The sequence below is a fragment of the Anastrepha obliqua genome, chromosome 3 (genome assembly GCF_027943255.1).
Source record: "Anastrepha obliqua isolate idAnaObli1 chromosome 3, idAnaObli1_1.0, whole genome shotgun sequence".
In the NCBI taxonomy this organism is placed as follows: domain Eukaryota; kingdom Metazoa; phylum Arthropoda; class Insecta; order Diptera; family Tephritidae; genus Anastrepha; species Anastrepha obliqua.
This window is the reverse complement of record NC_072894.1, coordinates 124189657-124212317: the sequence shown is the minus strand read 5'-3', so window position 1 is coordinate 124212317 and position 22661 is coordinate 124189657. Positions and strand designations below refer to the sequence as shown.

The 22661-nt window shown below is 37.3% G+C and overlaps 2 protein-coding genes across 2 annotated transcripts in view; one reads left to right on the top strand and one right to left on the bottom strand.

The window, feature by feature from the left end:
* LOC129241737 (uncharacterized) overlaps positions 1-22661 on the top strand; it is a 138062-nt gene that overhangs the window by 77367 nt on the left and 38034 nt on the right. The gene's annotated exons all lie outside the window — the stretch shown is intronic.
* On the bottom strand, positions 1976-22350 carry LOC129241738 (uncharacterized). Its single transcript, XM_054878230.1, has 3 exons — positions 21825-22350; positions 21585-21758; positions 1976-2543 (listed from the first exon to the last, which is right to left on the bottom strand). Exons 1-3 carry the CDS (start codon positions 22041-22043, stop codon positions 2301-2303), a joined length of 636 nt encoding a protein of 211 aa, XP_054734205.1. The 5' UTR covers positions 22044-22350; the 3' UTR covers positions 1976-2300.

The window sequence follows — 22661 nt, the reverse complement described above, 5'->3', positions numbered from 1 at the left end:
AATGTTACAAAGTCAAACAAATTATGCCTACACAGTAACCTAATGAGGTCGTTGATCTGGTCGAGTACTGCGCAAAAACGTGTTTGAACATTTTCCAGTTCCCACAAATTCTCAACTGATTAATAAAAAACCAATTCGGCATGAACTCATCGACAAAACAGACTTTCGCTCCTTTAATTTTTTTCACAACTTTGAGCTTTTTTATATATTTAGAAAAAAGAATGTGAGCGTTTGTTAATTCAATAAAAACTTTTTCGAAAATAGTTTGAATATTTAGAAGAAATTTGTAATTAAGCCTGAAATTTACATCATATAAAAAAAGTTTTCCAATTTGATAGCTTTTATCCTACAATTTCACAAAAAATAATTTACATTTAACTCATCTTCTGTAAGGAACATTATATTGGGTAGTCGAAAAAGTCTTTTCGTTTTCATTTTTTTTATATTTATACTGAACTTTATTAAACCAAATATGTAGCATTTTGGTCGACCACCTTTTGCCATTTTTCTTCTAGAGACATTATTCCATCAGGGTAAAACTTTTGTGGTTTCTCGGCGAAAAACTGCGACAAGTAATTTTCACAGGCTTCTCTTGAAGCCAACTTTACTCCATTAAGGGAGTTCTGCATTCACGGAAACAAATGGTAGTCCGATGGTGCAGGGTCAGGCTATATGGTGGATGCATCAAAACTTCCCAGCCAAGCTCTTCCAGTTTTTGCCGAGTCATCAAAGATGTGTGTGGCCTAGCGTTGTCCTGATGGAAGACGACGCCCTTTCTGCTGATCAGTTCTGGCCGTTTTTTTTCGATTGCTTGCTTCAATCTCATCAGTTGTTGACAGTAAAGTGTAGAATCAATCGTTCGAGCGGCTGGAGCAGCTCATAGTTGATGATTCGTTTTTAATCCCACCAAACACACAGCATAACCTTTCGAGGCGTCAATCCTGGCTTTGCGACTATTTGTTAAGCTTCACCACCCTTGCACCATGATCTTTTTCGCACATTATTGTCGTATTTGATCCACTTTTCGTCTCCTGTTACCACTCGCTTCAGAAATGGTTCGAGTTCATTTCGTTTCAGCAAAGAATCGCAGATGTTAATTCGGTCCATTAAGTTTTTCACAAACAATTCATGTGGTACCCAAAGATCGAGCTTCTTTTTGTAACCAGCCTTTTTTAAATCATTCAAAACCGTTTGATGATGAATGTTTAGTGCCTTGGCGATGTCATGGCAGCGTATGTGACGGTCCTGGTCAATCTTTCTCAAAAATTTCATCGACTCTTTCAACGATAGGTCGACCGGAGCGAGGTGCATCTTTCACATCGAAATTTCCAGAACGGAAGCCAGCGAACCATTGTTGTGCTACACGAACTGATACAGCATCGTCTCCGTAAACTTCACAAATTTCATTGGTGGCTTGCGTGGCATTCTTCCCTTTTTTATACAAAAATTTCAAAATATAGCGAATTTCTTCATTATTTTCACTCATTTTTGAACAGCTATCACTTTTTTTCAACTTCTCCGAATTTAATTTTTTTTTTGTTAAATGCAGCTTAAAATGTCACCTTTATAACACCATATAATATGACACAATGTGATTGGTAGCACTGGAGATAGATGACTCCAACGACATCTATTGACAAAATACGAAAAGACTTTTTCGACTACCCAATATTTTGAGAAAAATAATGAATCTGTCCTTAAAACTAACTAAAGGGTTATGTAGTTATGCCATTTCATACAAAGAGGGAAAATAAAAAAAATTTAAATTCTGAATTATGTTGAAAACTTAAAAAATCAGGATCCGTCTGTTACTGGTTCCTGGTACTTACAGTGCACTCCTTAATCCAGTTGAATGAAAGAAGAGAGGCGTAGAACTTTAGAGAACCTGAAAAGTATTTCATTTATTAATCAAAAATATTTTCGATTTATTTGAATTAAAACCAGTTTGCCTTAAAAAACTGAAACTAAAAAGGAATCTTGTACAAGTACTTATATTTCACACGCAACATAATTTTACAAATCAAAATGTTTTCCTTATCTTATAATCCTCTGACGTTTTCCACTTGTGTAACCCCTGATTCTGTGCCACTTATTTCACTACAACTTCAGCAGTTATTGACAAAAAAGCACACGTAAAAAATATGTATCACAAATACACACACACACACATAGAAATGATTGGCTAACCTACACATTTACAAAAATGCACAAATGCGTCCACATATATGCAGCTTTTATTTCGTGGGCTGCACTGCTTTCCTTGCTTTTGATTATTTGTACATAACACCAACGTGACAGCATCACCTGAAGCCAAGTTTCCACAGCCGCAAATCGTCGACATCATTCGTTTCGATGGCACTCTGAAAAACATTTCGAACACAGCGCACAAACAGGTAGTTCGCCACGGGGAGGGTAAAGGTGAAGAGGGTGTGCAGGTCTAATTTTGTGGCACCCACCAACACCTCAACCAACCAAGCGATCAGTTCGAAGCTCAGCACAAACATATTGATGGTAAGCCATGGCGTCATGTGACCGGGCGAAACCTGTCGAGTTAAAAATAAAGTAGTAAAAAGAAATGGTCGAAAAAATATGAAAACTGATGAAAAACAAAACATTTCAGAAATGATACAAATAGTGTACGTTATTCTATGAATTTGTGGGAAGGTAAATAATCGGCTTTGACAGCATGAGCAGCGGTTATGATTGCAGCAAAACCAAAAGGTCACTGCCAAAAAAAACCAGAAAAAATTGAGAACAATTTGTAATCCAACACAAGAACAAAGAGAAACCATTTCGTGGCAGATAAAACAGTGGAGCTTCAAATGTCCCGCATAACTTTTTTTTCATGAAGCCCAAAAAATCACCACCAGCCTTCCAAACACACGTAAGGTGTTTTTCCCCCATAGCTGCGGTTGCATGATGGCAATTGGTTTGATCATATGGATGTATGTATGTATGTACGATAAGTTGCATGCTTGCAGGAAAATTCATAAATACCACACCGGTTCGTTTCTAGTAAATCAAAAAGTGTTCATTCTCAAGCCAATTTAACAACCGAATGTCCATGCCCGGGATGTTCTCATTTCTTATTTGGAGCAGTAACTGCCTAGACCATATATGGGAAATGGTTTTTGTTGAACTAATCGGCAGCAATACACTAAATGAAGCTAAATCTTTTCAATATGAGCATTCCTATGCACAGCAAGGCTTTCCCTTCATCTGCTAGCACCATTGAATATTTTTACAGTTGATGCGTGTGTTTCCACTCGTACGACATGACCTAGTCAGCGGAGCCGCTGATTATTTGCCACACTTTGTCTATGTCACTGTAAAGCTCATACAGTTCATTGCTCCATCATCTGCGATATGCGTCACACAATCTTTCGAAGACTCTAAAATTTTCTTATATTAGGTTGAAAGTATTACTCTGGCACTCCTCAAATAGCACTAAAGCGCTGTTTTGATACCATTATGAGAAATATAACCGGCAAATATCTATAGCCTGCCAAAGATGTTGATGTAATGGAGAAGATTAATGTGATTTATGTCGTCTAGCTATCAGACCTGGATATTTATAGAGAAAGTGTTCAGCAATCTCCTACCCTAAGCTTCTGCAATGGGAATTAAATGGTAAATCCAGCTTTTCGGCGTATATGGAGTGGAGTACCCAGAACTATCTGCGCCCTATAGGGACTATACTTGAACTACCACACGAACAACAACAACAATCGGCATGATACCGATAACCTGGTGGGAGACCAATATATTGGAACCCAGATCAGAGATATGTTTCCTGCCCACCCAAGAGATTTGATCTCCTCCATTGGATCTGCACCATGGCGTCATCAGAGCCTTGACCGCGGCTTGACTAATAGAAAAAAATTTTAATATTGGGTAGGCGAAAAAGTCTCTTCGTATTTTGTCAATAGATGTCGTTGGAGTCATCTATCTCCAGTGCTACCAATCACATTGTGTCATATTATATGGTGTTAGAAAGGTGACATTTTAAGCTTCATTTAACCAAAAAAAAATTAAATATGGAGAAGTTGAAAAAAAGTTATAGCTATTCAAAAATGAGTGAAAATTCGCTATATTTTGAAATTTTTGAATAAAAAAGGGAAGAATGCCACGCAAGCCACCAATGAAATTTGTGAAGTTTACGGAGACGGTGCTGTATCAGTTCGTGTAGCACAACAATGGCTCGCTCGCTTCCGTTTGGAAATTTCGAAGTGAAAGATGCACCTCGCTCCGGTCGACCTATCGTTGAAAGAGTCGATGAAATTATGGGAAATATTGACCAGGACCGTCACATAAGCTGCCATGACATCGCCAAGGCACTAAACATTCATCAGCAAAGGGTTTTGAACCATATAAAAAAGGCTGGCTTCAAAAAGAAGCTCGATGTTTGGGTACCACATGAATTGTCTGTGAAAAATTTAATAGACCGAATTAATATAACATCTGCGATTCTTTGCTGAAACGAAATGAAATCGAACCATTTCTGAAGCGAATGGTAACAGGAGACGAAAAGTGGATCAAATACGACAATAATGTGCGAAAAAGATCATGGTGCAAGGGTGGTGAAGCTCAACAAATGGTCGCAAAGCCAGGATTGACCACTAGAAAGGTTATGCTGTGTGTTTGGTGGGATTGGAAAGGAATCATCCACTATGAGCTGTTCCAGCCTGCTCGAACGATTGACTCTACACTTTACTGTCAACAATTTATGAGATTGAAGCAAGCAATCGAAAAAAAACGGCCAGAACTGATCAGCAGAAAGGGCGTCGTCTTCCATCAGGATAACGCTAGGCCACACACATCTTTCATGACTCAGCAAAAACTGGGAGAGCTTGGCTGGAAAGTTTTGATGCACCCACCATATAGCCCTGACCTTTCACCATCGGACTACCATTTGTTTCGGTCAATGCAGAACTCCCTTTATAAATATAAAAAAAAATGAGTTGAAGTTTGATTAGAAATACGAAAAGACTTTTTCGACTACCCAATATCTCCCTCACTCCCACGTTCCCTAAGCATTTTGTATGCTAGCAGGATCTCAAAGACTTCTGCAGTGTTCGAAAAAAGAGGAATTGGCTGATTTAGAGAAAACCCCTCCTCCGACTCCCGATTCCATCCACGAGTCTGAAGACAAACAGAAAAAGCGTGGTTATTGAAGCAATTTTTTGTTGCATCGCTAGGCCACACACATCTTTCATGACTCGGCAAAAACTGGGAGAGCTTGGCTGGGAAGTTTTGATGCATCCACCATATAGCCCTGACCTTTCACCATCGGACTACCATTTGTTTTGGTCAATGCAGAACTCCCTTTATAAATATAAAAAAAAATGAGTTGAAGTTTGATTAGAAATACGAAAAGACTTTTTCGACTACCCAATATCTCCCTCACTCCCACGTTCCCTAAGCATTTTGTATGCCAGCAGGATCTCAAAGACTTCTGCAGTGTTCGAAAAAAGAGGAATTGGCTGATTTAGAGAAAACCCCTCCTCCGACTCCCGATTCCATCCACGAGTCTGAAGACAAACAGAAAAAGTGTGGTTATTGAAGAAATTTTTTTTTGCATTTGATTAAAAAATCTTTTTCTCAATAATTTGGCGTTAAACAGCTCGGAAAGGTATACTTAAATTCTGTAGCTCTAAGTATTGTTCAAAGTAATTTTTTGTTGCGGTATTTAATTTTCAGGGATTTCAGACTCAGACTTTGCGGCAAAAACGGTGTCGAAAAAAGGTGACTGCTCCCAATTTTTTCTTTGATCTCTTATCTGTAAAATTTAACGTATTAACTTACCAGACCACAAGTAAAATTGCTCTAGTTCTACCAGTACACTAATAGCGGGTTTTTATTCCTTTGCACAAAGTTTTTTACCAAACTTATACGCAAAGCTAAAAAGGCTACCTCCATTAGAATTTGAGCAGATTGCAATACGACTCTCACTATGAATTGGATAGAGAACACTTAAGTCTCGGTTAGCAGGAATTAATTTCTTCTACCATATTCTGCATTGGAATTCATGCTGGTGCTTCGCCACCTTATATGAACAGCTCTGTCGACAGTTCGTCAATTACTAAGAACTATGTACTGGCCGCCGGTGAACTCCTTTTCGATAGATCGGAACTAGTATTAAAGGCAGACAGCTAATATTGATGAGAAACAAAACGGGATATCGACCCGCTCTGCTGCCGCTATCACAATAGTCAAGAAGGCTTGGCGTACCATCCAGATGGTCCACCTCAATTTCTTTGAGGAGTTTGAAGAGTAACAAAGTAGCTGATATTTATTTTATTAAAAAAATTAATTACCTTCTAGTCCAGCTCGATCCAGCAATTTACAGGGTCAAGAGCCTCAGTCGTCAAAACAGATCTCAGCGAACATAAGAGATGAAAAAAGCTATAGCTAGCATTCAATTCTCATCTTTGACGCTGTAACACTCTCAATAGATGCGAGATGCCACCACTCGAAAAGTGAGACTTGTGAAGGCTTTGCTTGCAGGGATGCTATTAAGAGGCAAAGCCGATGACTAGTTTTTGTGGGAAATAACTCTTCGGCAGCGCATCAATCAAAATGGAAGGTGGTTAAAGCAATTTGCACCACGGCATTCAACGACAACAGTGCCAAGCGGAAGTCGTACGAGAGAGATATGTACACAAGCGTCTGTATGTATGTTTAGAGTTCCGCACTCATGGCGCTTCGTCAATTTTGATTGGAATTTTTGACAAATTAACATTTTACGTTGCAGCTCAAATGAAATTTGACAAGTTGAAACGCCAACTAAATGAATATTCATATCGTGGCAAATGCAAATATACATAAATCTCATGTGAAGAAATAGTTTGTGGAAATTTGTTCGCAGCTCACTAAAATTTGTCTACCACACAAAATAAAATTCCTGCAGCTAATCTACATATCCAAGTTTAGCAAGAATTTGTACGCCAATGAAATGAGGAAGCTATACTCGATTAAAAAAAAGGCTAAATTCTTTTTTAATTTAAAATTACCCGAATAGTCAGTTATTTGGTTAATCGAATATTCAGACAGTTGATTGGTTGGTTGGTTAAAATGGTGACTCATCCAGAATCCTACTAGCGCTTCCGTATCATTTTGTTGTCACATCCTCGTTACCAACATCGACGTATAGACTCTCGAACATTGGTTTGTCCAGGGTTGACATTCTCTCCTTCCACAAGGCAGGGTTTTCACGGAGGAAATGGAAAATCGTTCAAAGCCAATCAACACCGCCGTGAGTCCGCAGGCATCACTTCGTTTTATATTTGTCAGTATTGACATTTGCTTGTTGTTGTAGGTTGGCCATAATGCACTGCTAACTTTGTATGTTGCCTGTCTCTTCATCTGCATTCCGCGATTTGTAGATATTTTAAGGAAATTGGATTCTCAATTGCACCCAGTGGTATTACTACCATCTTTTTCTGCAAGAATGCTATTCATGGCAGATCCCCCTCTTGCCAGTTTTCCCGCTTTTTCATTACCTTCAAGGTTCCGATGTCCTGGGACCCAGATTAAGATAACTTTGAGGTTGAGGATCAAGGTGGTAAGGCTATTTTTGCTTTGTTCTACCAGTATAGAGGTTACTGTAACTGAATCCAGTATCTGGATCGCAGCTTGGCTATCCGAAAGAATAGCGATATTGCACTTAATTAGTAGCGTACAAGCTTCTCCTATTGCCAATTATCCTCACATGAGTCCAACCAATGGCATGATTTTAATATAGAAAAGTTATTTACATTTTAGTTGCAGCGCCGGTCTGGCACTCCTCAAGTAGTACTAAAGCACCGTTTTGATATCATTATAAGACCTCCAACGAGCAGATATCTACAAACAGCCAGAGCTGTTATATTATATAATGGAGGAGATTGATTAGATTTAGGTTGGCGCACTACCCCAGGCTGTCCAAGAAAGGAGCGCCCAGTGATCTTAGTCATCTAGCTGCCTAACCCGGACATTTACAGTGAAAGTGCTCAACAGTCTGCTTCTCTGAAAGGTCCCCACAACTTCTGCAATGTGGGTTAAATGGTAACACTGGCCTTTCCGCGTGTGTGCCGATCGTCCAGTGAGCGTTAAACACAGCTACGAGTTTGGAAATTGAATGGGATGGAGTCCAAAGGCTAAATTGGCTGATTTAGAGGAAACCTCTGCCGATTATCTGATTGCCGATTCCATCTTGGAACCGTTAGTGAAGACAGAGGTGCAAGCTTCGGTGCAGATTTTCCGCTCGAACCAATTCTGCCTGTTTGGAAAGATTGCCTTAGCACGACCCTTAAACTCTAGTTTGCGGATAGAGAGATCTGTTCAAAGTTCGGAGAAATACGGTGTTAACTGCCTGAAAATGCTACCATGTCCCTTGAGAGATTGCGTCCAGAGACCAATCTCCTTTAACCTGATTGCACTTTGAGCGATGGAATAAACGAAAAAGTCAATGGAAAGTAAGTGTAAAAGGACATTCAGGACAGCACTGGGGCAAGTTTTACATGCTTCGGTGATGACAATATATGCAGTCCCTTGTAACGTCCCCTGTTCAGTGTTATTATAGCCCTTCCGAAGAGCTTCCCACCAAACTAGGCACCCATGCGTTAAAGTTGGCAAAACCACTGCGTACCCGATTTTCAATGTGTAGCTTCCAATGGAGTTTGGAGTCAAGTATCACTCCAAAATACTTAACTTCCGATGAGAGTGGGAGAACGTGGTTGTTTAATTTAGGAAATCGAAAGGGTGGAGGTTTATATTTTCTGGTAAATAGCACCAGCTCCGTTTTGTTAGAGTTGACTCGGAGGCCGCAAGTGGCAGCCCAGCGACTGAGCGCCGCCAGTGACCTTTCCAAAACTTCAGCCATGATTGAGGGAAACGGTCCCGATACCATCAGGGCCAAGTCATCGGCGTATGCTACTAACTTAACCCCACGCTTATATCGCATTATCAGAACTTCGTCAATAGCAACAAGCCAAAGTAGGGGGGAGCATTCGAATAATCGAAACTCAACTGTTCGAAAATGAGCAGTTGGACGAAGGGTCACTATTCGAGTTATTCCATTCTTCCATAATAATTTGTCGCGAGATCAGACCAAAATGACACAGAATTCATACGAAGCTGTACAAGAGAGGCTGCCACCGTAGTCGAATGGGTTGATGTGTGACTACCATGACTAACATCAAATAATAGAAAAAGTGTTTTCGCTTCGGCAGGCAATGGCAATCTTCCGAGTGTATTTCTGCCATGAAAAAGCTCCTCATGTCGTTCTGCAAGGCTTTTTTTATTATCTCAGAACATATAGTACTACAATTAGATAACAATGAGCTATACAGTGGTGGAAAAAATAGACTCTTAGCCTTGAAATGCATTTGATCGTTCATATCCCCAATATTGTTGCACAATTGTTTAATAATTTTGTACACGTTTCTTCGTTCAAATCTAGTGCTCTCAACAACAACAAAAATTTAATCTTTTCATTAAAAAATAAGAGAAAATACGACTCTTGCTCATAGAGTACCTAAACAGGCTGGCAAAAAAATAGACTTTTTTTTTCATTTTATTTCAAATTTTTTTCAAATCACAGCTATTTTACTAAAAAAAGGATACAAAACTTTAAATACGCATTAATAATTAATGGTTGAACCTCGATTTTGGACTACAGCAGCGCACCTTCGGGACATCGAGTCCACGAGCCGCTCACACTGTTCCTTTGGAATTGTTTGCCAAATCTGTAACACTTTTCTCCATAGATCCATTTTATTCGTAGCTTTTGGCATTTTAGAGAGCTCTCGCTTCACTGTTCCACATAAATTTTCAATTGGGTTGAGATCTGGGCTCTGCGAGGGCCATTCCAGTACCCGAATACCTTCATTACGCAGCCAAGTTTTTGTTACAGTTGCAGAGTGCTTCGGATCATTGTCTTGTTGAAAGCGCCAAATTATCGGCATCTCCTCTGAAGCATAAGGCATCATAACATTTTGTAAAATATCCAAGTATTTTGCCGAATCCATTATACCATCGATTCGGTACAATGGCCCAACACCATAGTATGAGAAACAGCCCCATACCATTATATTTCCACCTCCGTGTTTCACCGTTTTTTTTTTACACCGTGCTGTCAGTTCTTTGCCTGGAGGTCTGTGGACATAAGTGCGACCATCGCTGCTAAAAAGATTCATTTTGCTTCATCAGACCATAGTATTATATATTTCTCCAATTTTTGCTAGGCTCATTTAAATCCTCTTTGGCAAAAGACATTCTCTTTTGGATATTGTTTTTACTTCAAAGTGGAACATTTTTCGCTATGCGCCCGGGTAAATTTGCTAATTACAAACGATAACGAACGGTTCGCGAACTGATAGGCAGGTTCAAAGTGTTTTTAGTTGCATTGGATGTGGCAAAGGGCTGCGACTTCGATATTCGGATCATAGCGCGGTCTTCTAGTATGGTCGTCTTCCGTGGTCTTCCCCGTTTTTCGTCGGTTCTATTTTTGCTTTTAAGCGCATTTCTCACTAAATGATCGGATCTTTTAACAATTTCGGCAATATTTTTGAAGGTATAACCTTTTTTCCGAAGATTTTCTATGATTTTTTTTCAATGAACGGTACAATGAACGCGGCGGCCCATTTTACAAACTTTCAATTCAAAAGCACGTTAGTGAATAATTATTCATGACAATACAAAACTGGACTAGCTGATTTCTTTAATTTGAAAAATTTTAAGTGGAAATTAACGGAGCTTTTCCCATTTAAACTGTTATGAGTCTATTTTATTTGCCAACCTATTTAGGTACTCTACGAGCATGGATGGTGTTTTCTTTTTTTTATGATGGGAAGGTAAATAATTTTGTTGTTGTTGAGAGCAGTATATTGAAACAAACAAACGTGTGCAAGATCGGTATTTAATATTGCAATAATATTTAAGATATGAACGATGAAATGCATATCAAAGGTAGGAGTCTATTTTTTTTCCACCACTGTATATCTAGAAACTGAAAAAATTCGTTTAAATACATTTTAGTCAAGTCGACTTAGAATTATAATACAATAATATTTACTCATGCGGCTGAAAGCCTTGATGCTAATGCCGCGTTTTATGCAGTTATATAATACATTTATGTTTTTGTATAAATTACACTAGTCTACAAGGAAAAGTATCCGAAATAATTTAAACTAATATCTGCTTCTCTGTCCATGCAAAATTCGGATTGATAACTAAAATTAATTTATTAGTTTGAGTTTTTACGATAATCGTATCTTTCGTGTTTAATGGAACTAGGCCTACAAAATTTAACCAACATTCAGACCCAGAAACCAGACTATATATTTCCGAAGGTTTATGATGCGCTGAATCCAAATCTGGCCTCAGAATTGCTCTATCAGCTCTGGTTTTCGAGATATCCTAACCTAAAAGTGCAAAAACACCATTTTTGCCCATATTTGAGGTTATGCGATATCTCTGCGAAAAAAAATGATATTTGAGCAAACAAAACGCCATTTGAAAAAAGAAGGATTGCATTTAAAGATGCCATCCTTTAATTTTGGTGAAAGAAAACATCTGCAAGGCTACATAACCTCAAATATGGGCAAAAATGGGGTTTTTTGCACTTTTAGGTTAGGATATCGAAAACCAGAGCTGATAGAGCAATTCTGAGGCCAGATTTGGATTCAGCGCATCATAAACCTTCGGAAATATATAGTCTGGTTTCTGGGTCTGAATGTTGGTTAAATTTTGTCGGCCTGTGTCATTGTAAATAAATAGGAGCATAAATATTTACACTTCAAACATTTCACTAACCGGTTTTTCGGAATAGAGAGTGCCAAACACTCCTACATTATTTATACATACCTATATATGTATGTTTGTAGTACAAATACATATGTATGTGTTTGTATTACTGTTGTGTTGTTATTTTCGATGTTTTCAGTTTCCCAGCATTTTATATTTGAACTGGCTAATACCTTTTCCTTTTTTCGAGCTATAAAATATGCATAGGAAGCGCTTACTCTTTTGTTTCGCTTCGGGTGCCATACGAGTATGTAATTCTGCTGCACTTAAAAGTAATTTAGTATTTTATTGGATCGATAAAAAATGTATGCGGAATGCGATTCATATTGATGGAATTAAACTTGTTGAGTGTAACTGGAAAATATCTACAATTTTTTCTATTGAAAAAGTAAAAACGGCAATTAAACCAGAAGAGCTAATTCGTTTACAGAAAATGCAGTTAATTGAAATCGAGAATTTTTAGTTAAAATGGTTCCGAAGCTATTTGACTCAAAGCAAGCAGCGAGTAGCATTCAATTAGGCGACATCAAGTTAAAGAGGTTTCCTATAGGTTTACTACTGGGATCAGTTCTTGGTCTAATATTGATTCTCATTTATATTAATGATATAGCGTGTGCCCCAGAGTTTTGTGAAATTAAATTATTTCCTGACGACACTTTAATTGTAATTAGTGAAACGGATATAATACTGTGGGCAAAAAGTAAGGTGAATTTGGTTGTAAAATGAAAAATCTTTATTTATTCTTGTAAATCAATTTCATTCCCTTCAAAATAATCCCCTCTCGATGAAATACACTTATGCCAACGATTTTTCCAATCCCCGAAACGTGTCAAATAGTCCATTTCCGGTATAGCCATCAGGACCTTCTTCGATTCAGCTTTTATCTCCTCAATCGACTCGAAACGCGTTCACTGGAGTGGCCTCTTGAGTTTTGGGAATAGCCAGAAGTCACACGGAGCCAAATCAGGTGAATACGGTGGTTGCGGAACGATATGCGTGGAATATTTGGCGAAATGGTCACAAAGAACGAGTGCAGTGTGAGACTGTGCATTATCGTGATGCAAAAACCAAGAGTTGTTGGCCCATAATTCTGGTCTTTTTAGACGAATTGCTTCACGTAAACGACGCATAACGCTCAAATAATATTCTTTATTAACAGTTTGGCCAGGTGGAAGGAATTCATAGTGCACCACACCACGAAAATCGAAAAAAACTGTCATCATGACCTTTATTTTTGAACGACTTTGACGTGCTCTTTTCGGTCTGGCCTCGCCCCTTTAGCACGATATTCGCTTGATTGGTCGGTTGTTTCAGGGTCGTAAGCATAAATCCAAGTCTCATCTCCCGTAATGATGCATTTGAGCTTGTCCTGATAGTTTGAAAGCATTGTTTCACACACATCAATGCGACGACTTTTTTCCAAGAAATTGAGAGTTGTCGGTACCAAACGAGATTTGACTTTTCGTAGGCCCAAATGGTCTTTCAAAATGGTTTTCACAGATCCTTCTGATATTCCGATCATATCATAACAGTCAACCGACGATTTTTGAGCACTAACTCCTTCACTTTATTGACGTGTTGGTCATCTGTTGACGTCGATAGTCGTCCGGAGCGCTCCAAGTCATCAACACGTTCTCGACCCTCTTTGAAGTCTTTGTACCATTTATAAACATTTTTCTGCGACATGGTCGAATCACCAAATGCCTTCTGCAACATGCTAAAAGTTTCCGCAGCCGAAATTTCATTCCGCAATCAAAATTTGATGGCACTTCTCTGCTCAATCAAATCAGACATTGTAAAAATCGAAAAATGCACTTTTGGTCGTTTGGTAAACACAAGCGTAAATATATTACTGATAATGACATTCACATGAAAGTTGGCCCAGATGTTATTAACAGTGCTGCCAACTCATGAAAAAAATAACTAGAGCGAAATTTTAATCCCGCGAAGTTTGACAAATAAATACTTTTTGCCCACCGTAGTAAATATGGCACAAACGAAAATGCAATCAGGTTTGAACGATTTATAGAAATGGCGTAAGGAAATTAGCGCAAATTTAAAACAACCAACTGTACGATAATAGCAAGAAGACAGTAGATATGAGTGATCTGAATTGATAATAATGAAAATCTACAAAGGATAGAACGTAGATATAATATAACCAATTCCTCAGGTACCTGACATACGGTGATGCCTTCTGTTTACCAGCTTATAAACTTTGCGCCCAGAAACTGCTTACTCAAGCTATGCAGGGAAAGCTTTAAGGTGCCGGCCTCATGATCAACGCTAGAAAAACGAAAGCGCTGCATCTCAATGCAATGGGCGGTCAACAGTATGAAATGTTAAGGTAGCAAAGGTATTTCATCAATTGACATCCTAGCCCCTTTGTGGTAAAATATCAACATCAGTCTTCACACCAATTTGCGCATACTTAACACAAGCGTCAAATCTGTCCACGTACATGGTGGCCCTACTTGGAAATTAACCGCGGCAACCACGAGATCCCTGCAAATTTTTGTCAACCGCAGCGCTTTTTGTGAATTTACAATATCCAACTCGGGCCTGGTAACCAACTTGACGTGGCAACTAAAATTCGCAAAAGCAAGTTGCAGTGAAGAGAAGAATAAACGTTTACAAAAAGTGATGGTAATGGTGCTAGGCAGGCCTTGTATTGGAACCACTTCCAACAAGCTGACCGCGGAGAGGGTAGGCCGCGTACCACCCGGAGATGCTCAACAGAAGCTGAAATTAACTCCTTTGGTCTTATGGTATTCAAATTCGAAAAAACCTCTGGACATGAATGAATTAAACGTGGTTGGTTTATTAAATATTATCGCCCATGGCAAGTCTGCAGCCTATGAGCGAAACAAGATGTGTGAATGTTATGATATTGAGCCTTTTGTTCAGGTTCTGTAATTCACTTTCGGGCGAATTCGATTTAAATTTTCTGTCAATTTCATTGAAATTCACTCGGAAGTAAATTACAGAATTTGCTCGTATCAAAGCGAATCTATTAAAGGTGGTATCGCTAAATCAGCTTATTTGTTTTTTTCTTTCACCGTGTCCATGTTGCCAGCATGAAACAAGGTGAATTCGTTCTTTGTTTTCTACTTCGCCGTGACAATGAAGCGTACAAAACATTGTTGTTGGTCTGGTGCCACCAATTTTGGTCCGTATATATAAAGTACATATCTATGAATTTCAAAGTTGAGGGAAGAAAAAGAGGAGGAGGATCTCCTCCAAGTTGTAAAACCAGAGTGAAAAAAGTATTTTTGTTATGGCCCACGCTTTGTTTTACTCGACCTAAATCGCTTTTGCGTTCCTAGGAATATCAAGAAGAACTCTACTCTGCGCGATGAGGCAGTCAAGGTACTTGTCAAATTCTTTCAGGGTGGTCCATATAATGTTGCTTTTTTTAAGCCATTTGACTGTGAGAGCTCTCTCCCGTAGAAAATTTTGTCAGAAGGCCAGTATCATATCTTCGAAAACCCGAAATAAATCGCTTTACGCTTGAGCAACAAAGGGAAATATTGCAAACTTATTTCCAAAGTCAATGTTGTGTAGCCGAAACAGTCTATTCATTGAAAATAAATCAAAAATATTTCTTCGGACGAAGACAGTAATTCATTATCGATGCACATTCCTAGGGTGAATAAAGAGAGCTAGGCATTCGTGAAATAGAGCTTGAAACCATGACAAAGATCTTAGAAAACTAGGTTAACAGATTGCGCTACAGTGAAGCCAGCCGAAGTAACCACATAAATGAAGTTATGTTTCTTAAATAATGGGAATGTTTGCAATTTTGAATAAGCCAATAATCTACCAAAAATTGTTTAATTAATTTGTTTTTTAATTTTGAAAAGAAACCACTGCCTGCCTTGAGAACTATCGATATCGATAGCCATGAAGCAATAATTAAAGGTGATGTAAGTAGCCTAATTTTCACCCTGTGTTAGCCATCTTGAAGCTACTTAATAAATCCGTGTTGTCCTCTTGGAAAAACTACTTTTTTTCAGAGCAAATTCTAAAGAAAAAGTACGCAAAAGCGTAGAAATTAAAACTTTTGCTGAAAAAGTTCGCAGGCAATACTGTTTTGCCTATTCCATTTTGCTTAGACTTTCGCATCTTTCAATTATATTGAAAGCTCTGTGAAAATCATTGTGAAAATTACACTGCATTAATTGCATTTGAAGTTTTGGGACTTTTGATAAATAGCTGCCACATAGCCACATTTAAGTACGTCTTTCGTTGTAGATTATCAATCTGATTTTTTGTTAATAACTGCTTAAAATTTATATACACAGGTGTGATTAGAGCCCGTTGCTGTCACCAATAACACTGTGGTACAAAAAAAAAAGTTGCAAAAAAACTTTGGATCGGACATGGTGAGGGTTGTAGCTTATGAAAAACTGAAAATAATGGTATAGTTGAAATTTCCAATACACCCCCAAAATCTCATTTTATGGCCATAAAACCGTTTTTCAGTAGGTTGATATGAACAATCACTCCTAACTTCGCCAATTTCCATCCGATTTCGAATTTGCTTTTTTAGTTCGAAAGAACAAAAACAAGCCTTTTTGACAGTGTGTTAACATTTTTTCTGAAATGACAACTGACGAGACTGTAGACGGAAGTATTTGGAATTTTTTTATTTTTTCTCTATTTTTTCGACTTTGACATAATTTTTACGATATTATCCGATTTTGAGGATTTTTTTTAGTACACTACTGTTATAGTAAATTTAATTTTGCGTCAAATGAGCTATATTTGACTGTAATTGAATTAAAATTAGTAGAGTTGTGCGAGTTTTAAAATTTTTTGTTTTTTTTTTTACTAATTTGGAATGTTGGTATAGCTTACGCTAAATGGGAATAAGGACGTGTTTTGATGCGTTATTATAGATACGTAATATTTATTGGAGTATACTACTGTGTCCAAAAAATAAGGTGACATTTGATTTTAAACTGCGCGCTTTGAAGGATTAGGAGAATTCTTTTTTTTTTTAGGTTGGTAGTACTGTGAGTGACATCTATGTCAAATTTCATGTGAAATATTCATTTACTGTTTGAGATACGCGTCGTTTTGTGAGCTGCTAAAAGTGAGTTTCTCGTTTTTTGCAATGTCGAAATTTGTTGAGCAAAGAATTTGCATTAAATTTTGTTTGCGGAATCAATTTTCGGATACGTTGAGGATGGTGCAGAAAGCCTTTGGTGATGAGGCTATGTCTAAAAAAAATGTTTACAAGTGGTATAGTGAGTTCCAAGCCGGTCGTGAACGTGTCGAAGACGAAGAGCGTCCTGGGCGACCATCAACCTCAACTGACGAAGCTCACGTCCAACAAATCAAAGATTTGGTGTTGAAAAACCGTCGATTAACGATTAGAGACCTTGCTGATGATGTTGGCATATCGAAAGGCTCAGTCAATACCATTTTGAAGGATGTTTTGGGCCTCAAGCGCGTCAAATCTCGACTGGTACCGAAAACATTGAATTTTTTGGACTCGTAATTCGTGATCATTTCATCAAAAACTCAACCCATATCGTTCCGCAACCACCGTATTCACCTGATCTGGCACCGTGCGACTTCTGGCTGTTCAGCAGGCTCAAAAGACCGCTCCGGGGACACCGTTTTGACACGATAGAGGAGATTCAAGCCGCAACGAAGACGGAACTGAAGGCCATCCCGGAAAGTGACTACAACCAGTGTTTCGAAAATTGGAAAAAACGTTGGCATAAGTGCATTGTGTCGGGAGGGGATTACTTTGAAGGGGATGAAATTGATTTGGAAGAATAAATAAAGAATTTTCAAAATAAATACAATGTCACCTTATTTTTTGGACACAGTAGTATATGAATACATAAGAGTACACTGTACTGCATACAACAGAACTGGTTAGAACTTACGAAAATATCTGACATATTATAGCACATTTTTTTCAATAGAAATATGGAAAAGCTCCCAAGTGTGCCAAAGTTCACACTGTACATTGATTAACAAAAAAAGTTTGTTATTATAATTTAACCTTATTAAAACGTCAAAGTTTTATTGTTTGTTTCATTGAAATTCAAAAGATATAAATCAAAACGTTGCCAGAAAAGTAAAATTTCTCAATATTCTCCGATGATATGGCATCATCAGCCTTATCATAAACCAGATGATTGTTATTTTTGTAAAACGGACGTAAACGGTCATCATTATAAAACTCGAAAGCACATAAAGTATGCTGATGTTGCAACTGTTAAGAACCCCGTAGTCTTGGACGATATGATTGACTCAACTGCAGGTCATGAACTGAAGGAAGTTCAACTCATTGCTGATGATGATCAAACTGATAACAATAAACCTGATGAAGAAGAGTACTTTCCGTCTGGTTCTAAGTCTTCAGAACGACACATTGTATCAAATTCAGATTTTCAGGATCTTTCTCGTGATTTACTTCTATCGGGAAGACAATCTGAAACGCTCGCTTCTCGATTTAAACAATGGAATTTAGTTGATGACGACTTCAGATGAATGATAATGATCGAATTTCTTACAGAGAAGTATTCAAAACTGATGAAGAAATGACAAATGTACCGTACCATACTAAACTCCAAAGGGCCGTTTCCAATGCATTTTTAAGTTTGGAACCAGTGCCGTTGTGTACTGCACCGTACCATACCGTACAGTGCTGCACTGCACAATACTCCAATAAATATTATGCGTTTATAATGACACTTGTTATTATTTTCATGCTTCGAAACGCATACCAAATCTCGTAGTAAAAAAAGAAAAAATCTTAAAACCCACACAACTCTATTAATTTTAATTCAATTACAGTCAAATATAGCTCATTCGACGCAAAATTAAATTTACTATAACAGTAGTGTACTAAAAAAAATCCTCAATATCGGATAATATCGTAAAAATTATGTCAAAGTCGAAAAAATAGAGAAAAAATAAAAAAATTCCAAATACTTCCGTCTACAGTCTCGTCAGTTGTCATTTCAGAAAAAATGTTAACACACTGTCAAAAAGGCTTGTTTTTGTTCTTTCGAACTAAAAAAGCAAATTCGAAATCGGATGGAAATTGGCGAAGTTAGGAGTGATTGTTCATATCAACCTACTGAAAAACGGTTTTATGGCCATAAAATGAGATTTTGGGGGTGTATTGGAAATTTCAACTATACCATTATTTTCAGTTTTTCATAAGCTACAACCCTCACCATGTCCGATCCAAAGTTTTTTTGCAACTTTTTTTTTTGTACCACAGTGTAATTTGCGTTTCATCAAAAAAAAAGAACCCAGTTTTAAATAACAGGCATTTATCCACGTAAGCATGATTTCTGTGACAAAAAATAACACGGACACTTAGCATCTTTTGACCACAGAAAAATACGAGGGTTGCTATTAATATTTCTGGTCTACAAAGTTTTTAGCAGTTTGACATTTCAAAAAAAAAAAAAAAATTGCTTTATCGCCTTAATATATTTAGTAATCATTTAAGTAAATTATAAGAAAAAAAAATGCCAAAGAATAAGAAAATAAACGGAAAAAAAGATTTCTTGAAGTGCTTTATTTTTAATAGCTTAAGATTTTTCGTGAAATAACATTTTAAATAAATTAATAAAATTGAGATTTTTAGAATACTTTATTTATTTTTAAAGTACAATAAAGGAAAACACTCAAAACACTACATTTTTCTTAACAATTTTCAGGGAAGATTTTATCAAAAATGTTTGTATTTTCTTCACTATTAATTTTTGGATTGAATCTTTTAACAGACGAAATATGCCAAAACCAAGCTGTATTTTGTGCCACAAAACGTGGACAAAAGAGAAAGTTAAGTTTGTTCATGTTCCCAAAGACGAAGTGAAAAGAAAAAATTGGGTAAAATCATGCAGCACTTCGTTGAAGCCAGGCGAAAAAGTTTGCATGTATCACTTTTCGGCAAAGGATTTCGAGATCGGACCAGATCAGAAAAGGGCTAAATTGTATAGTGATGTTCTTCCGATGCCTATCGAAATTTTGCATTGCTGGAATGAGCTTGAGACAGCCCCTCATTTAGTTGACGCTTTTACGCAAACAGAGTAATTTCTTTTTTATTTGAAAAGTGTAGTTTTATTTAAACGAATTTTGATTTAGATCATTTACCGATTTTCGTGTGTCCCAACTGGAAAAAGAATTGGCCCATCTTAAGGAACGACTAGTGAAACTGGATGAATTCAAATCAAACGTCAGTCAAATACTTTCTGAGGAGCAAATTAAAAAGTTTGAAGACCCGACCAAAACAATTCATTGGGCTTGGGACGATATGGCACAGGCTATATCCTTGCATTCTGCTGGGCGAAAGGCGTATAATTACTTATACAACAAAGGATTACCGTTGCCTTGCGAGTCGACTGTTTTAAAATGGCTGCAAAAGCTAAAATTTGAGGACGGTATTTTAAGTTTTTCATTGAGCATGATACTTCAATGATACTTCTTTAGAAACTTTACAAAATTTGCTAACAGAAGATGAGATAGTTTCAGACGACTCTCTCTTCGCCAACGATTCATTAAATGAGGACGCTGACTTTGATAGCTTACACGAAGATGCCCTTGAATATATTGCCGGTTACATAATACGCAAATTAAAGTTGACCGATTGTTCATGCAATGAGTCTACATTTACTTGGGTTGACACTTTATCTAAGGGCGGATTAGTTAAACCAAGCACCGAGTTCTTGGACAAAATTAAAATGTTGGAATCAGCGTTTAATCAGTTCAACGGCAGGGAGCTTTACGGTGGGATATCATTTTTACAAAAATTGTTCACATTAAGTGAAAACGTGAGTTTACGCGTTGATGTTAAACGATTTTTTTTTAATGCCGGATGCACTTTCGAATAAAGCATCTTAACCGATGCAATAAACAAAAGAAGAGAACAATGAGCATTCGATAAGATAATTGTAAGTAAAGTATGCAATGCTTTGGGCGTCTACTTGTGTTTCTGCGTATATATAAATTTATCTTTTTTTAACACAGATTTTATACTTGTAACTTTGCAGGTAATCTCGTTAAGAAATCAAATGTATGATTAGCGGGCGTGACGAAATAAAAGTGGGTTTTCCTCGTTAAAAGTTTCCACTATTCTCAAGTTGTTTTCTTTATTACTTCAGTGTAGGTTTACAAGTGGCACATATAGATTCCAATCCGATGCATGGTCAAAATACATATACATATATATGGCACAAATCCATGGGAATAGTTAAGTTAAAAATATAAATAATTAAGTACCACTTATAAAATAACATAAAATTATTCTATGGCTTACAACGACCTTTTTCAATTTTTTAATATACTACATTTTCAGAAAGGGGATAAGCGTATGCCTTTTTTTCCCTTGCTTCCAAATTGCATCAATGGATTAAGTAGCATCCGAAATCAGTTGTCAAACTTTACTTAACCTTGTATAATTGAATCATGATCGATAGCTATGGTTTGGCAGATAAGAATGGGAAACAGTTTGAACATTTCGTGGAAATTTCCTTAAAAAATGTTCAAAACTGTTCGCGATGTTTACAGAGGGAAATGTTGAAGAAGTCGCCGAAATGTCGATTCGTTGTCATTTTCAACTTGTTGGCCTTTGTTCTTCAACTACGTGGAAAATTTTACGTAAGGTTATAATAAGAAAAGATTCATTCCAACAATATTTCTGATTTCAGTTTTGTAGCTCTCAAGATTTAAAAAAAACCGATAATAGAGTGCATTTGGTGTTCGTTAGGCTACCTAAACTATAGAAATGTGTAAGTGTAAATACTCACATAAATACTCACATTTATAACTGCATACCAGAGCAGCAACCAAGCGTTCAGCATCACCAATGAGCCGACAAGACGACATTTCCGCAACACCGAATAGGGTATGACGTAATATTTACGAGCACGCCACATAGAGACACGCTTGCGACTGCCCCAGTAAAGGCTAGTGAATTCACTGAGGCTATAAAACTGCAAAGTAGTAAAAGCATGAACTTTTCCTATTTATTCTTTTTCGCACTGTGCACTCCCACTTACCGAACCCAGCGTGCTGATCGCCAGCACAACCCAATAGACGACCGGAAACCATTCTGCCTGGCACAACGGATTCTCCATCACGAAATTCGTCATCGCCCTCCAGCGAGTGCCGGGACAAAAATGCCAAATCGAATAGACATCGCAATCATCGACGGCCAGATCGAATTTGTGACGCAAAAATCGGCAGAGCTTCTTATCAAAATGTGTGAATTGATACATTTCCTTGTTGCGAAAACTTTAAGAAATTTGGAACAGGTTTTTGAACAATTCTGCTTTTCTTTTCCGTTTATGAAAATATGTCTCACAATTTTTTTTTTGTTTTGTCGTTTGTTGTAAACTTCCCTTCTTGCAAATTATGGTATCTTTGAAAAGGATTTTATAAAATTTGCAAATGTGTAGCCAGTTTGTTATTTCACTTTGATTTTTGACGTTATATGAAAAATTTGGAAAAAAAATTGTAAGCGTTTTACCCTTTACAAGTCTAAAAGTTTGTTATGATTGACTTTTTAGAGCAAGTCAAAATAAAACGATTTTCAGTTGAATGAAATAATAAAGCAAATGGCATACAAATACAGGGTGGCTGATGAATTTTGCTACATTAAGAAACTCAAATAACTTTTTTTTAGTGAATGGAATTCATTTATTTTTTTTCAAGTTGAAGGTCATTAAATTTTATTAAATGTAGCTTAACTAGTTTTAAAAATAATTGAATTTAAATGCCCCCCATGCTCGTTGACACAAGTGCGGCATCTTAGTAAAAAGTTGTTCATTGCTGCTTTGAGAATTGCGACAGGAATAGCCGCAATTGTTGCCCGAATGGATTGTTTTAGTTCATCC

Bases quoted from the DNA above. Each gene is read 5' to 3' on its own strand.
- LOC129241738 (XM_054878230.1), bottom strand. From the start codon at position 22,043: ATGTATCAATTCACACATTTTGATAAGAAGCTCTGCCGATTTTTGCGT. The intron at 21,759-21,824 runs GTAAGTGGGAGT...ACTACTTTGCAG, and splicing joins CGATCAGCACGCTGGGTTCG to TTTTATAGCCTCAGTGAATT. The intron at 2,544-21,584 runs GTGAGTATTTAT...TTAACTCGACAG, and splicing joins TCTGGTATGCAGTTATAAAT to GTTTCGCCCGGTCACATGAC.